The sequence below is a fragment of the Liolophura sinensis genome, chromosome 5 (assembly GCF_032854445.1).
Source record: "Liolophura sinensis isolate JHLJ2023 chromosome 5, CUHK_Ljap_v2, whole genome shotgun sequence".
Taxonomy (NCBI): domain Eukaryota; kingdom Metazoa; phylum Mollusca; class Polyplacophora; order Chitonida; family Chitonidae; genus Liolophura; species Liolophura sinensis.
Genome location: NC_088299.1, coordinates 357,156 through 375,216, shown reverse-complemented (window position 1 = coordinate 375,216; position 18,061 = coordinate 357,156). Strand labels below are relative to the sequence as shown.

General features: G+C 39.9%; 1 protein-coding gene across 2 annotated transcripts in view; it reads left to right on the top strand.

The window, feature by feature from the left end:
- LOC135465654 (TBC1 domain family member 31-like) overlaps positions 1-17,978 on the top strand; it is a 49,935-nt gene extending 31,957 nt beyond the window's left edge. For both annotated transcript variants that reach the window (XM_064742947.1, XM_064742946.1), the window contains 9 exons: positions 306-458; positions 1,982-2,117; positions 2,463-2,555; positions 3,397-3,537; positions 5,487-5,603; positions 6,560-6,637; positions 7,247-7,403; positions 16,062-16,139; positions 17,194-17,978. In XM_064742947.1, the coding sequence (XP_064599017.1) occupies positions 306-458; positions 1,982-2,117; positions 2,463-2,555; positions 3,397-3,537; positions 5,487-5,603; positions 6,560-6,637; positions 7,247-7,403; positions 16,062-16,139; positions 17,194-17,333 (1,093 nt within the window). In that variant the 3' untranslated portion in view covers positions 17,334-17,978. The remainder of the gene's footprint in view (positions 1-305; positions 459-1,981; positions 2,118-2,462; positions 2,556-3,396; positions 3,538-5,486; positions 5,604-6,559; positions 6,638-7,246; positions 7,404-16,061; positions 16,140-17,193) is intronic.
- The last annotated feature ends 83 nt before the right edge of the window (positions 17,979-18,061 follow it).

The following is an 18,061-nucleotide window of genomic DNA, read 5'->3' as shown; positions in this document are numbered from 1 at the left end:
TGTAGACATATGGTGATCTCTATGGTTCTGTTACCAAATTAGACCTATTGACCAAGGAGCATCAATGCAGTTGCTGTGCGTTCAGCTGTCTCAGGCCGTAAATTGGAAGATCTCCCAGCAACCTGCGCATGGTCGTGGCTTTCCGCTGAACTTTGCTCTCTTTCCCCCTACCATAATGCTAGCCACTGTCATATAAGTGAAATATTCGGTGTAAAACGTCAGTCAAATAAATAAATAAATAGATAAATAAAAAAGCTGTATCTTTGTTGATGTATGATGAGCTGTATGGTTGTGCTGTGCTGCAGACAAGCATCGTTGAGCTTGGAGAAGGAGACTCTGATGCGTAAGAATGAGGAGGAGGCCTGGTACAGACAGCAGAAATTACTGCTGGATGCGGAGGAGAAGAGGAGGATGATGATACAGGATGAGGAGCAGAAACTGGCTGCTCAGAGGAAACGGTAAGCTACACTCGCCATACACTAGAAACGCTATGTCACACTCATCATACAATAGGAAGGGTGGTTTGCACTCACCATACAGTGATGATGGTAGGTCACCCTCACCATACACTAGAAATGTCAGATCACACCCACCGTACAGTAGGAAGGGTGGTTTCCACTCACCATACAGTGATAATGGTAGGTCACACTCACCATACACTGGAAACGGTAAGTCACACTCACCATACAGTAGGAAGGGTGGTTTCCACTCACCATACAGTGATGATGGTAGGTCACACTCACCACACACTGAAAACGGTAGGTCACACTCACCATACAGTAGGAAGGGTGGTTTCCACTCACCATACAGTGATGATGGTAGGTCACACTCACCATACACTAGAAATGTTAGGTCACACTCACCATACACTGGAAACAGTAGGTTACACTCATCATACAGTAGGAAGGGTGGTTTGCACTCACCATACAGTGATGATGGTAGGTCACACTCACCATACACTGGAAATGGTAAGTCACACTCACCATACAGTAGGAAGGGTGGTTTCCACTCACCATACAGTGATGATGGTAGGTCACACTCACCATACACTGAAAACGGTAGGTCACACTCACCATACAGTAGGAAGGGTGGTTTCCACTCACCATACAGTGATGATGGTAGGTCACACTCACCATACACTAGAAATGTTAGGTCACACTCACCATACACTGGAAACAGTAGGTTACACTCATCATACAGTAGGAAGGGTGGTTTGCACTCACCATACAGTGATGATGGTAGGTCACACTCACCATATACTAGAAATGTTAGGTCACACTCACCATACACTGGAAACGGTAGGTCACACTCACCATACACTGGAAATGGTAGGTCACACTTACCATGCACTAGAAATGTTAGGTCAAACTCACCATACACTGGAAACGGTAGGTCACACTCACCATGCGCTGGAAATGTTAGGTCACACTCCTCATACACTGGAAGTGGTAGGTCACACTCACCATGGGCTGGAAATGTTAGGTCACAGTCCATGGTAGGTCACACTCACCATACTCTAGAAACAGTAACACTCATCATACACTAGAAACGAAAGTTCACACTCACCATACACTAGAAACAAAAGGTCACACTCACCCTACACTGGAAATGGTAGGTCACACTCACCATACTCTAAAAACATTATGTCACACTCACCATACACAAGAAACGGTAGGTCACACTCACCATACACTAGAAACGGTAGGTCACACTCGCCATACTCTGAAAACATTATGTCACACTCACCATACACGAGAAATGGTAGGTCACACTCACCATACACGAGAAATGGTAGGCCACACTCACCATACACTAGAAACAGTAGGTCACACTCACCATACACGAGAAACGGTAGGTCACACTCACCATACACTAGAAACGGTAGGTCACACTCACCATACACTGGAAATGGTAGGTCACTAGTGAACATGTCTGTACAGACTGAACTTTTATTCAATCTCTGCCTTTTTCCTGTCTTCAGTGTGAATGCAATGATGAGGGAGGTGAAGTTAAAGGAGTTGAAGCTTCTGGATGCAGCACGCAGGAAGTTCCTGCAGTTCCAGAAGACGCAGAGAGAGGCAGAGCTCAAGAGACTCGATGATGAAGTGCAGAGGAAGGTAGGTACATGTGTAGTGGTAGGAACACCTGGACAAAATGTAGAATCTTTTAAGAGAGTAGGTGAATATAGATGGTTATCAGATGAAACAGCCCCATTTGCTACAATGCATTGGCCTACATGTATTTTATCAGTGTGTACAAAACAGTGACACTGACAGTAATGGCCATTTGCAGATAGTTTAAATACACATAAAAAAAAGCATTAACAATATAGCTGTGTGTCTTCTTTCCAAACTGTGTGTTAGAAATTACAAGCCTGTTTTTCTTTATTGTTTTGTCTTGTTCTTCTAGATATGGGGTAGGAAATATTTGTTCCCATAAAAACTCCCTATGTAATGTTTCAGGCTCAACAGAGGGATCTGGAAACTGAACAGGCTGTAGAAGAGGCACAGATCAGACATATGGAGCTTCAGCTGCAGAAGAAGATGTTTGAACAGGTACACTGTAGCCTAACATGATGGCGTGGTGACAACACATATGCAAATCAAACACCCCAAAATGTCTGGAAATATTGATATAATATTACCTGAAACTTATATTTTCCAGTCGGATGACTTTCTACCTTACATGCAAGTCTCAAAACATGTTTCTAAGATGTATGTAATTCTCAGAATCAGACAAAATGAGTGTCTTAATCATGTATGGATATTTTTGTGTCATGATATTGTAGTTTAGTTAACAGTATGAGTTGTGGCCCCTTATTGTCAAATAACCATACATGCAGAGTGTATGGATTCTCCCTTGTTGCTGAACCTTATTTCTTAAATCACAAGAGATTCCGCACTCTTTATGTTGTGTAACAACAGCCATTGTATATTGTGTGCTGTAGTATTTTTTACAATATTTGTTTAACCTCAAAACCCCTTTCTAAAACCAATAGAACTCTCAGAATAGGGAGAAGTGGGTTAGTTGGTCATGAATGGAATTTATGGTTATTTAGGGTATATATGCATCATGTACGTGTATTATAACAGGAGTTGTTCAAGTACGCTTGCATATAAATTTATAACAGGAGTTGTTTAAGTATGCTTTCATATAAATTTGTAACAGGAGTTGTTCAAGTACACTTTCATATAAATTTATAACAGGAGTTGTTCAAGCACGCTTTCCTATAAATTTATAACAGGAGTTGTTCAGGTATGCTTTCATATAAATTTATAACAGGAATTGTTCAGGTATGCTTTCATATAAATTTATAACAGGAGTTGTTCAGGTATGCTTTCATATAAATTTATAACAGGAGTTGTTCAGGTATGCTTTCATATAAATTTATAACAGGAGTTGTTCAGAGATTATGCGGATGCATCTCATCAACTGAGAACAGAAAAAGATCTGAGACGTAAACAAGAAGAGCTGGAGAACTGTATCCAGCAGCGGATCAAGGAGGCAGAGAGGGAGAGAGAGCAGGAAGTGAGGAAGGTACAGGCGTGCTGCGTATTGACATGTCCCCCACATATGTGGCATATAAATTATATTGTATACCAATTTTTTCTTTTGAGCTCCCCTGTACGAAGTAAGGAGAGATATTGTGAGAGTTGGGGAAAAGCGCAGGTGTCAGTGATGTCGTCATTCTGGGTGTCCGGTTAAGCTTTTTTTTTAGCTCAAGTAAAATGGATTATTATACATGAATTGAAGGTTAAGCTTTTTTTAGATCCCTAGCCGAAGGTATGGTGTGTAACTGTACCAACTCAGATGGAAGATTGAGTTTTTTTTAGCTCCTGTATATTGGGCTCTTATACATGGATTAAAGGCTATACTGTTATACGGGTCAACTCATCATTGCATTATCCCCTTAATGGTAAACGTCAAGCGAGGGAACTACAACTTCCTCTTTTTAGGGGCTAAGGTGGGACCCGCACCATTATCGACCCTGGATCTACCATCCCTGAAGCAGAACACTCTACCAACTGAGCCATCCGGGCCGTCGCGGTAAATTTGTTCATGAGCTCCCCCCACAGTGTCCTTTACCACCGCAATGATTTACAACTCCGTAACATACAAGGCACTGCTCTGAAATCCTAACGCATAAGATAAACAGTCATAGACGTAGTTGTGACAGTATAATAATTTTCTTGTTGCAAGATCTTAGCACTGTCTAATTAGAGATTAATATCTGTGCATGTGTGAATCATTCTACTTTATTTTGTTTTAGAGGGGCCTCCGTGGCTCAGTTGGTTAGCCCGCTAGCGCAGCGTAATGACCCAGGAGTCTCTCACCAATGCGGTCGCCTTGAGTTCAAGTCCAGTTCATGCTGGGTTTCCGCCGGGCTGTACCCGGTTTCCACCCACCATAATGCTGGCCGCCGTCATATAAGTGAAATATTCTTGAGTACGGCGTAAAACACCAATCAAATAAATAAATAAATATTTTGTTTTAGAAGTCAATATTTGAACGTACATTGTATCACATGACTTGAACATTATGTAGTTATGCGAACTGCTCAGTTGGGCGAGGTACCAGTGTTCTCTGAATGCCGTGTTATATTTTTTCTGCTCTCATGTTTAAGGGATCATAAATGGCGTCTACATCTACATATGCCTTCTGGTGGAAGATTGAATTGGTTTTAGTTTTATTGGCTTTGTGAATGCTCTTTAGTGAGCATGATTGGTAAATTTTCAGTGTAAAGATTTACCAGTTACCAAAGTTCGCCTTTTTCTTCTCTGGAAACCCTCCATACAGGGCTACAATTTCTTGTACACAAGGTCTCTGAGACTATTCTTGGACTTTGCCAACTTTGCTTATTTCTTGTTATCAAGAAAACTTTCATGTAAGGCTAGAAGTTTTATGCACATGCCTACTTACATGAAGGAGAACAAGAAGGATATTGATAACCAGGTTCCTCTGGTGATTTTACCATTTTTAATTGATTTTCGTAAGTGAGTTTTGAAGCAATTTAATTCACCGTTGAACATGTTGATATCTCCTGGTGAGCACCCGCAAAACGACAGCGGGGTTTCCATTATCCCCTGCGGATCCTCTGCGACTCATCTGCAGAGAATGTTAAATTGGTATGTGGCAGCCTGATATTAAAGCCTGATGTGTAAGTGGTAGTACTGTACACACGTATGTACATCACAAAAGGCAAAGGTTGTCAGTAACTTGTAAATGGTTGAGGCTTACTTCAGGCCCTCTGGTTTCCTCCACCAATGAGAAAAACTGACTGTCATCGTGTAAGTGAAAAATTCAAGAGTATAACATTAAGCAATGATTAAATAAGTCATTTTGTCTGCGGTTGAATTCATTACGGGATGTGTTTAACTGTTTCATTCAGATTGGCTGAAGGCAATTAAAAACTTTTCTATTTACGGACTTTCCACTTCTGACATTATTGGCCTGAGTAAGCAGCTTTCTTTTCTGATTTGTCTCAGGTACTGAATGAGAACCTAGCGCGTCTGTGTCAGGGTACCATTGACGCTGAGGCTCAGACAGGGACAGAATTAAGACAGAGGATGGAGGATCTGGACAGGGAGATGAAACAGGTTCAGGTAAGTTCTGTGTGGGTAAGGCATACCTGCTGGAGGTGTAGTCAAGAGACGGGCAGGTACAGAGTAAAGGCAGAGGATGGAGGATTTCGACAGGGAGATGACACAGATTCAGCTAAGTGCTGTGTGGGTAAGGCACACCTGCTGGGGGTGTAGCCAGGAACGGACAGGTCTAACTCTACCAACTGAGCTATCAGGGCTGGTTATTAGTCCCATGCATTTGAGGTGGGAAGGTGGTTACACGTAATTTTCAGGCAGGGACTGGATTAAATGTAATTTTTAGGTGGGTGAGAATATCAGATATGTGATTGCCTGGTGATTTGGTTATCGAATGGTGAATGTCAGATGTGATTGCCTGGTGATTTGGGTATCGAATGGTGAATATCAGATGTGATTGCCTGGTGATTTGGTTATCGAATGGTGAATATCAGATGTGATTGCCTGGTGATTTGGTTATCGAATGGTGAATATCAGATGTGATTGCCTGGTGATTTGGTTATCGAATGGTGAATATCAGATGTGATTGCCTGGTGATTTGGTTATCGAATGGTGAATATCAGATGTGATTGCCTGGTGATTTGGTTATCGAATGGTGAATATCAGATGTGAAGGTGGATAACATATCAAATATTATTACCATTACCATATATCGCCTAAAATTGTTTCACCGCCCGATCACCCTTTTGTAATGAGTTGAAAAATCACATATAATTTTATGTGGTTAACAGTATATATCACATATAATTTTATGTGATTAACAGTACATATCATATATAATTTTATGTGATAAACTGTATATATCACATATGCTACAGTTCATGCAGCAGGAGGATTAGTTGACAAAAAATTCCATGACATTCCATTCCATGCGATTTACTGTATAAATATATAGATGTGATGATACCAAATTATGTCAAAAATGGATCATATGTGATGGTTTATGTCTTCTTTTTTTAAAGTTGACAAAAATGACAAGAGAAAACAGGCGGCTAGAAGAAGAAGTACAGGCATTGATGATTAAGTGTCAGGAAAATGAGGTAATGGATACATGCCCATGGTTTAATTGAATGTTTAACCGGCTTATGTCATACCCCGAGCATCGGAGTCAGCATGAAATAACAGGGAAAGCAATGTCAAGCAATTGTAGGGGTGGTATCTTAGAAAGTACTGTTCAAGTAGTGTACAGGAGAGCACAATAACATGAGGGGGATGCTTGATCATTGATTGGCTGTGTGCATATTAATGATTGTAAATTAACGACTTTGTGTATAAGAATCAATGTTAAAGTAAATGTTAGGGGTGGTATGTCAAAAATCATGGCATGTATTGACCTAAAGGCATATATTGACCTAAAGGCATGTATTGACCTAAAGGCATGTATTGATCTAAAGGCATACATGCATATGAAGCACAACCTAAATTTATAAAGCGTACATCAGGCTTTTTTACTCTCTGACCATGTTACTTATGACAGGAGCTTTTCAATATACTCTTTTGTTCTAACACTTGTTTGATTCAGCAATAAATTGCTAGCCAGAAGAATTTTATATGCATTTTAAATGTATATGTAATGTTAAAATTGTGGGGAGTGCATATTATGCAAGTTTTTTTTACTGCATTTTGATCGCGGTGAGTATGTCGTGCAGGAGGACGAGACAAGGGCTGCTGGGATAAACCTGGTTGAGCAGCGCCACCTAGCAGCAGGGTGTGATGACAGACGCTACAGACTGATGGAGCAGGAGATCACTGAGGGCTTTGATCACACCCAGAAACTGAGGAGAAATGCCCAGATCCTTATGGATGGTAAGTGGCTTGAACAAACCCAGAGGACGTTAAGTACACTGTAGCTTGAGCACACCCACAAAGGAGAAACTGCCAGAAACTGAGAAGAATTGACCATTTCAACACAGTTGGATGGTAGGTGGCTTGATGACACCCAGAAACTGGGGAGAAATGCACAGTTCAACACAGTTGGATGGTAAGTGGCTTGATGACACCCAGAATCTGAGGAGAAATGCACACTTCATCACAGTTGAATGGTAAGTGGCTTGATGACACCCAGAATCTGAGGAGAAATGCACAGTTCAACACAGTTGGATGGTAAGTGGCTTGATGACACCCAGAATCTGAGGAGACACGCCCAGTTCAACACAGTTGGATGGTAAGTCGCACCCAGAAACTGAAGAGAAATGGGCAGTTTTTCCTCTTTAATGATACCAAACAGATACAGAATGCAATTTCAAACCTAATGGAGGAGGTGTTTTATATGACCAGTGCAAAAACTCATTGATAAATAAGAAGACAAACAGCTGTTCCCTTTAGCATTCACTTACCATCAAGATACCACAGATAGATTCTGTTTAGACTGCACAGGAAATTATGGGGCACTTTATCCAACATTAAAGCGCTGGTTTGGTGCAACTATCTGACCATTGACCAATGTGTGTTTGAGGCCAGCTTTTGCCAGCTTTTTAAGTCAAATATGTGTTTGGTAACTGGTGAAGGTCGGGCATCTCTGCATCCATAAATGTGACAGTGGTCACATAAGTGACAGACTATTGAGCATAAATCAATAAATGCTGATCAGATTAATAAATAACCTTTTTAAAACATTTCCAGGCCTAGAAAACCATGTGCCATTTTCAATACACAGGTGCATGATTCTCTCAGATAGATAGTTCAATCAGCCACATCTGTCATTGCCAGTCATCGGTGGGTAAAGGAGCCTCCGTGGCTCAGTTGGTTAGCATGTTAGCACAGCTTTGTGACCCAGGAGCCTCTTACCAATGCGGTCGCTGTGAGTTCAAGTCCAATTCATGCTGGGCTTCCTCTCTGGCCGTATGTGGGAAGGTCTGCCAGCAACCTGTGGATGGTTGTGGGTTTTCCCCTGGGCTCTGCCTGCTTTCCACCCACTATAATGCTGGCTGCCATTGTATGAGGAAATATTCTTGAGTGTGGCGTAAAACACCAATCAAATAAATAAATCAATAACCAGTAGGTAAACAAATGCAAATTTCGGACTATCTTGGTTGTAACATAAATATTATGGCCAGTTTAAAAATTAGAATAATAATTCGAAAAGGAAAAGATCCAAATGAGATGGAGCCTTTATGACTCTTTGGCTTGAATACTCTGGAATTTATTTTACTCCCGCAATACGGAGAAAATAAAATATGTGCCATCCATCATTCCTCCAGTTGTGTGTCTGTCCCACTATACACTTCCCCTGTTGTTATCTAGCTGAGTGAGATCTCCAACACTATATTGGAGAGCATCATACACCTTGTCATATTAAAGAGAGAAATTCTTAAATATATCTTCAAATAACACCCATAAATAAATACACATTGCTATCGCACTCTATTATTTTTTTTATCGGGCTATGTACCCTGTCTTACCACACATCTGTTTTCCATACCTCTTTTGTTCTATTTGCAGTTTGACACAGAGCTTGTTTTTAAAATAGCCCAGAGATTGATAGTTACAAGTTACATGTTTATTCCCAAAAGGCATGTGTGTGGATAGATAAATGTTTGTAGTCAGAGTTTGCAGGTACTAATGATATACTGTACGCCTATCTTCTGTTCATCCTGCGCACATCTTGATCAGATGTGGTGCAGATCATAGGGCCGTGAAGGGTGGACCATGCGTGAATGTTGGCACCATCCTGATGGCATCTTAAGCGGATCTAAGTCAGCCGGTACAGCTTTACAGCACTGAACGTGCTTAAGCCTAGCCTTTACACATTACATCGTGTATATTTTCAGCTACTGGTGTATTTGTCTGCCTGGTATGGCAGACCTGATCCAATTAGCTTGTCCAGTATGGAATTTTACTTTCCTGTTTATTGATGTTGGTGATGCGTCAGAAAACTTAACATGCCATGTGGAGTATGTTGAAGTATGAAAAGTAAAATCGTAATTGCACTCGCCAAAAGCTGTACTAGTATTATAGATTAACCGTTTTGTAGTGCTTAGAGTTACAAGGTCTAAGTTTCGTGATAACTAGATATGATATTTAGTACTAAAATTGACTTCCTATCAAAATTTTGCAACGATCCGAAATTGCTTATGAAGTAGGTTGTGGTTTTGAATTTATGAAACAAGCCAAAATGGCAGGACCAGTGAAAGCATGATCTTCATATTATGTTTGAATCGGCGTTGGTCTTCAGTTAAGCTCTTGTATTTTTTTTTTTTTAGCTCCTGTATGTTGGGCTGTCATACATGGATTGGAGGTTAAGCTTTTTTCTTAGCTCCCTGTGCATGTGAATGGTTTTAGCTCGTTTAATTGATAGAATTTACCAGTTATATAGACTTCGTTTTCTGTATTAATATCTAGAAAGCCTCTATGCCAAGCTACAATTTCTTTTCACTCGGAGTTCTCTGTGACAGGTTTTTCGAGGTTTACATTACGTATTTCTTGTAATGCTACAATTTGTTGGGCTCATGCCTATATACCTACCCTAATTCCTCAACCTTTGAGGCATATGAAAGAGGAACAAGAAAAAACTACATTGGTTGGGATGGTCATTTTCAGGTTTCACAAAAAGTATAATTTTATGAGCCTACAAGGAATAAAACCTTCAGAATATACTTAAATAAACATCTTGCGGACTTGTGAAAAGGTTGAAGAATCACAGTAGAACAAGAAGTGTATTGATAACCAGGTTACCAACTCAGCCAATCATAGTACACTGATAGCCAATCGTGGGTAGCAGTTTGCATATCAAAGACCATTCCAGCGAACTAGTGCTCGTTCTGATTCCCCGCAAGGAAGTTTTTACTACAATAGCATGACATTTGCTCAGCTATTTACGGGGTTGCAATTGCCAACGGTAGTACTCGGATTGCCAAATTCAGTTGATTTGCATACTAAGACCACTGCCCATAATGACTTCGTTTTACCACCACAACAGTTTACAACTCTGTAACGTACAAAGCCACTGCTCTGCAATCTTTATGCATACGATAAACATGTCATAATTTTTGACATCATAATCATTTTGGCCTCTCTTATTGATTTAATGGCAAAATCTTTGCACTGTCAAATTGGAGAATAATATCTGTATATGACAGTGTCATTCCACTTTACTTTGTTTTAGAAGAGAGTATTGAACATATTGCTTCACTTGAACATGCAGTTTTACGAACTACTCAACTGCTTACGAATTGCGATGTTCTCTGTATGCCTTGTTATTCCAAGAGTACAAACATGCGGTGTGTCAAACAATATGCTATTTTTAAATTAGACGAGTTCATATGTGAATGCTAGTGCATGTCATACAACCCTAGGCGGATAGTACACCCATCTTGGCTGTATGATCGGCATACAATGTGAACAATATCCAATAGTACAGCCATTCTACACAAGTGATCTGATCTACATACCTGTAAGATTTATCATTAGGATTGAGCAGTACTCCCCCCCCCCCCCCTGTCCTGGTGTACTGTAATAGTCTGGTGTCAACCAATTACTGCACCCAAGGCCTCAAAGCCTAATGATTCCAAGTCGTTAATGAGAGAGAGAGAGAGGCATAACGGTGTGTTGTGAGCAGAGACTAAACATGTGAATTATTTGGCAGACCACTGATGTGTCAAATTTCTGCCTGCAGTGTATGGACCCCCATGTATCTTAAAATATGAAACTCCGGTGGGAAGTCACATTTTTTAAGGCTTGCTGATAAAGGCCTCTGAACATTGGTCGACAAATAAGTGTCAATTGCTAATGGGAAGGCAGCATATTTTTAGCTCGCCTGTGTGAAATAAGGAGAGGTATTGTGAGAGAGGGACAAAGTGGTGGTATCGGTGTCTGGTTAAGCTGTTTTTTTTTTTTTAGCTCATGTATAATTGGCTCTCATAAGTGGATTGAAGGTTGAACTTTTGTTTTAGCAGTTTCTTTTAGCTCACATATAAGGTCATAATGTGCGTATGCAGGTGGAAGGTTAAGCTTTTTTTTGGCTCCTGTATATCAAGAGTGTCCAAAATTTACGAGTTATATAAACTTCAGTTTGTTTTCTGTAGTGAACACATTCTCGAGAAATTAAGCAATAATTTCTTATACAGGGTTCTGTGAATTTATAGCTTATGAGATTTATGGACTTTGCCAGATTTACCCTTTTTGTAATCAAGAAAACTTTCATGCAGGGCTACAATTTTTATGCACATGCCTACTTACATGTAGGAGAACAAGAAGGGTATTGGGTGCCTTTGATTATTTTACCATTTTTTGTGGACACACAATCAGATTGACTTCATTCTGTTCTCCTGTAAACACATCCTTCTACAAGCCTTTCATGTAGGGCTACAGTTTCCTATGCAATCATTTATCTAGATAAGCTTTTTGTCTCTCTGGCTACTTTACCAGATTTGTAGATTTGTAAGAATTTACCTTGGTGTATACCAATTTATCTGGCATACACATTCATGTATACCAGTTTACCTGTTTACCTGGTATACACAGTATCTGTAGAAAGCTTTCCACATCTGTATTAGTACTAGGAGCCTGTGAAACTGGCCGATACATGTGTCGTGGTATACTGTGACGAAGTGTTTAAACCATCCACGCAGACAGTGACTGTTGTCAGCTGAGTATTTGTTCAGCCATGCAGAGAGCTGCAGTGGCCACCCATAATACACGGATAGCCAGTCATGGGAAGCAATGTGCAGATCAAAGACTCAGTGTGGCTTTGTGAATGTTTCTTTTATGTTTTGTAGTCATTTTGATTGATAGACATTCAGTATAAAAATTTACCTTATAAGCTTTGTTGTAGTAAACATATTTTCTCCAGAAAGCCTCCATGCAGGAGTACAATTTCTTGTACACAGGGTTTATGAGACTGTTTCTTTCTAGATGTGGATTTATGGACTTTACCTAGGAAATAGGAATTTACCTATTTCCTGTGATAAAGAAAACATTCATGTAGGGCAACAATTTTTGTGCACACGCCTACTTACATGTAGGACAACTAGAAGGGTATTGAGAACCAGGTTCCTCTTGCGTCTTTACCACATTTCTCATCATTTTTAGCTCACCTGTACAAATGTATTGAGTTCAGGCTTTGCACACATGTACACGTAGAGGACAATAGCACGAGGGGGATTTTCCATCGTTGATACGGTGTGTTCATATCAAATTCCATAAATTACTGAATTGGTGTATAATGTATTAGAATCAACGTTAGACCAAATTTTAGGGGTGATATCTCAAAAAGTGACGCACATATTGACCCGAAGTTTTACATGTAAATAAAGCACAATGACACAAGTGTGGTATTCCATCCCTGATGCTCTGTGAGCATATTAATTACCATAAATTACCATATTCACGAATTCAGCACTTCGTCTATTGAGCTGAAGTTTTGCATTCATGTTTGTCCTAGAAGCAAGCCCTTTGGTAGCCTTGCTACCATCTCTAAGTTTTGTTTTGTGAGCTTCTGTAAGTCTTTCATGTTGCATTACAGTTTCTTATGCCAACACAAGAGAAACTTATTGTCTTTATAGCTACTTTACCAAATTTATGCATTTGTGGGTAGTGATTTGCATATAAAGACCAGAGCAGCGAATTGGTGCTTGAACTTCCCATAAGGAAGTTTATGACCATCAAAGCTCGATATTTGCTCAGCCATTCACAGGGTTGCAGTTGCCACCCATCATACAGAGATTGCCAAATGCAGTTCTACTCTACAATCTTAATGCATATGATAACTAGTCATATTTATGACAGAATAATTTTGGCCTTTCTTGTTGATTTATTGGCAAGATTCTTAGCACTGTCTAATTAGAGAATAATATGCGTGTTTCACTGAGTAATTCTGCTTTATTTTGGGTTAGAGGTCAGTATTTTGGAGTTGTCACCTCACTAGAATATTGTGCAGTTTTACACACTGCTCAATCAGGATACCTAACCGTGTCTTTGGAATGCCTTCTTTAATCCTGTGAGGTGGCACTAGTGTGAGGCTGGACCTTGAACCATTGTTATGCCAAAAATGGATTGTAGCACAGTGTTACAATGAAACATTTTGAGTTGTAGAATACAGTCTCTGATGTGACAACGTTTTGAGCAGGGAAAGGATCATTTGATCCTGTGAGGTGACACTAGTGTGAGGCTGGACCTTGAACCATTGTTACGTCAAAAATGGATTGTAGCACAGTGTTACAATGAACCATTTTCAGTTGTAGAATACAGTCTCTAATGTGACATCGTTTTGAGCAGGGAATGGATCATTTGATCCTGTGAGGTGACACTAGTGTGAGGCTGGACCTTGAACCATTGTTACGTCAAAAATGGATTGTAGCACAGTGTTACAATGAAACATTTTCAGTTGTAGAATACAGTCTCTGGCGTGACATCATTTTGAGCAGGGAATGGATCGTTTGACATCAGTAAACTGACATCATGGCTATGTTGCCAGACTTTTGATACTGGTCCCCATTGCTGTGGTTGGCTGTTTGCATGATCACATGACCCCATACATATACTTCTTCCTGTGAAAGCATTAGGGTGTGCCACATGGACTCTGCTAACTCTGATTGATTGGCTCATAATGTTGAAGAGGTACTTCAGAGTCAGGTCGTTCAGGAAGATGCTGTTAATTGGCTTTGTTAACCACATTCCTGTCCAGCATATCCACACAGGAGTGGTAGTAGTGAACCTTCCTAGATGGTTAGATCGTATGGTCATGCTGCAGGTACTGTCTGGTTTGGGATGGAAACAAATCAAAGAGCATCTTAATCAAAGTGCATCATAACATGTACCGAGGGCAGAGTGATTAGTGTGCTAGCGCTACACAATGACACAGGAATCTCTCACCACTGCAGGCATTGATCTAATTCTCGTCCGTGTTAATTAGATCTTCCAGCAAGCTGTGGACAGAGCCAGTTTTCCCCATAGGGCTGGCCACAAATGTATAAGTATACACCAGTAAAATAAATAAATTAAATAAATCATTATCGGTGTGGCATATTCAGATATGGGTCGATGATTTCTCCTGAAATATTATGTACTTTAAATTTAAAGTGAACATAAAGTCTGCCAGTGTATAAACATACAAATAATGATATAGACGACATCACAGAAAAATATCCAAAAAATTATATGGGGGTATGGCACTGATGAACAATTTACTCGGAGTAGCCATGTTATGGAAGCCCTTGTGAATGTGGCAAATCACTTGTGCTGGAAGCATCGCATGATAATTGACTAACGTCATAAAACCAATTAGCTCTCAATTATCACTGTGGTTTCTTATAGTGGATAGACAGATATTGATGCAATAAATTGGATTTTGGGGTTAGTTTAAGTGTTAAACAGATGCATTTTGAACTGCACATTCATGAGCAGGGAACTGAGAACATCTGCCATGTCACAATGTATACATGGTGGGCAGGATACTTGATGTAAAATATTGTGACTTTGCATCATGTTTCCTAAGCAAAGTCAGATTTGTTACGAAAATATCTTCCCTCTGAATGAAAGAGTCTTTATCAATCAGAAGGCCCTGCTATGCTCAGTACATTCCCAAAAGTTGGTAGACCTACAGCCAGCTGGGCGAAATGCTTACGCCCATGCAGGACGAGGATGGGCAGGGCTGCTAAGACACGATGCTTGTGGGCACGAACATTGCCCTTACCGAGACGACTAAAAGAAACATCGGCCCTTTGAACACAGAACAGAGCTGATACTCTTTTGTTGGGATCAGGCGTTTTTGATTGTATTTGCTCATTGTCATATTGTTCAATACTGATGGAACGGGAGGGCTCATGGCAAGATGGCGTCAGCAAATGAGTGGCAAGGGACTGACAATTGTTTGGTATTTACTTTGTTGATAAGCGGTATAGAATTTTCAAAATATTTTTAGAACATTTCTGGAATACTACTTTATCAATTAATTCAACTATAGTGGCTAACTTTTTGTTCACTTTAAGGAATATTGTTCCCAAAAGTGTTCAGTGAATGACATTGGCCTATACCATGAGTTACAGAGTGTAAATAATATCCTTGCAGATTTAAAAATATTTTGTCTTGTTTTTCGATTCTTACTGTTCTTACTGATGTTGTTGTTTTCATTGTTTTCTTAAGTTATACCAGTTAAAGTTTTAATGGGCAGAACAAATCTTTTTTCTATATCAGAGAAAGGTATTAAAATATAAAGCAAACTGGAAAGCCACCTAATTCACAGGAAATGTGGATTGTGTCAGCAATAAGATGTATTTTCAAGAGACATGAAAAACAGAAAAAATCACATAAATCCTCAATATCAGACAAACTGAAAATGTTGATTTAGAATTTGTTCTTTCTGTTTTGTATTTTTATGTGGACTCCATAACCTTATTTTGTATTAAAAGCATCATTTTTGGGGGGTGTTTAGATGTTCTTGTCTCGATATGGCCAGAAAAACTAAGTGTGGCATTAAATTCCAGTTATTCACTCACTCATTCAGTGTGTTTTATTTTGGCTCAACAGGTCTGCCTGGTACAGAGCAAGTCAGTGACCAGCGGAGAATCATCCTAAATGAGTCAAGTGTCACACCGTCTGAACAGGGTAAGCTTCAGTGTCCGCCTGACCGGCCCAGATAGCGCAGTTGGTAGAGCGTCTGCTTAGGGAACGGTAGATCCAGGATCAATCCTGGGTCGAGTCACACAGACTATAAAAGAGCAAGTTGTGACTTCGTCGCTTGGCGTTCAGCATGAAGGGGATAGTGCAACAACTGGGTGACCCGTATCAGTATAATGGCTCGGACGGTGCGGCTTACTTGCCTTTTGTAAGTGATCTCAGTGAATCAGCACTAGATAAAAGAGCGTTGGAAATCCGTCCTGCGACAAGGAAGCACATTACATACACTCCAAGGATTCCTTCGTCGTCATATGGCTGAAAAATTGTTGAGTACCATGTTAAACCCCAAGCACTCACTCACTCACTCAGTGTCTTCCTGGTCTGAACCTATCTGCTCACTTTGATGAGAGGGTGTATGACAATAATATAACCACAGCATTAAGCCATAGTCATACATTCTTATTACATTCTAATTACATTTTAATTACATTCTTATTACATTGTTATTACATTCTTATTTCATTGGTATTACATTCTTATTTCATTCTATTACTGCACGTATATACATGTATATATGGACTGATCCCCAGAACATGAACTATAGGAATTGAAATATGATGTGACACAACTATAAGACTTGTAGCTGGCAGGTCATGGTTAGATTTCAGTGGTCTCTTAGAAAGTCTTTGCTGCAAAATGGTTTTGTAGGAAATCTCAACTGATCTTTGGCTCAAGTAGTTACAGCACTTGCTCACAGCAAGCATCAGGCTCTTGACGAATGAGTTTCAGCTCTAACTGCTTCAGCTGAGGCTGTAAGTGAGGAGGATTGTCAGGTGGCTGACAAAGGTCAGTGGTGTGTATACTACAGACACTGCTGTCTCCTCAACCCATAAATCCTTTGACCTCACCGCAGCCAAGTTAAACAGTCTTGAGCACAGTATTATAACACTGCTTTATATCTGTTTTTTTTTTTGTTATTTGTATGTGTCTTGTAATGTTTGTAATAAATAATAGGTAACTGTAGTTTTTAATTTTTGTCCAGGCTCGCTTAGCCAGAACTGGAGGTCAATGGATGAGAAAGAACAGGAGCTATTGGCTGAGGTGCGGCGAATGAGACACCGGCTAGCAACAGAGAACCGCACCAAGAAACCACCACCTGTCCCACTGGATGATTCAACATAGTTATTATGTGGCCATGTTGCGAGTGGTCAAGGTTACACAGATGTATTTCAGTCAGGATCTGTGATGTGATTGGAAGACACTTGGAAAGACATGTCTCATTGGAAGGTTCAGCATAGTTATGATGGCTGTGATTGGTTAGTATTATACAAAACATGTTGAGGAACTGATGTGATTGGATGAAATAACAACCACCTGTTTCATTGGAGAATTCTGTTCAGTTGTCATATCAACATAAACAGACATGTCCTGTTGCAGGCTGATAGGATGGATGGCAGTATACAGGCTTTATGCGGACCAGCCTTACACTTTAACCTACATGCATTGTGCCCGCTCTTAAACCTTTCCTTGATTTCTTGTAATCTTTACTAATTTATACATCAGAGAGTATTACTATTATTGTGGTGATTCAGTATTCAGCCTTACAACTGTGTGTGCACAAGAGGGTTGCCAACACAGTGCATCTGCCTTTAGTTTTGGCTAGCAGTCAACTCAAGAAAACAACACACAACAGGCCTCATCATTACCATGAATATGCATTTATTGTACATAAAACAACTGCCTGTGCAGATTTCATGAAAATATATGGTAAAGCTGTCATAAAAATATTTGCTAGGCTATAATAAGAAACAAAATACAGATGTAGCTAAATTAAATATCCTTGAAAACAAAATCGTACATGTATGGTTCGTAGTACCTGTATATATATATATTGAATGAATAATGATTCC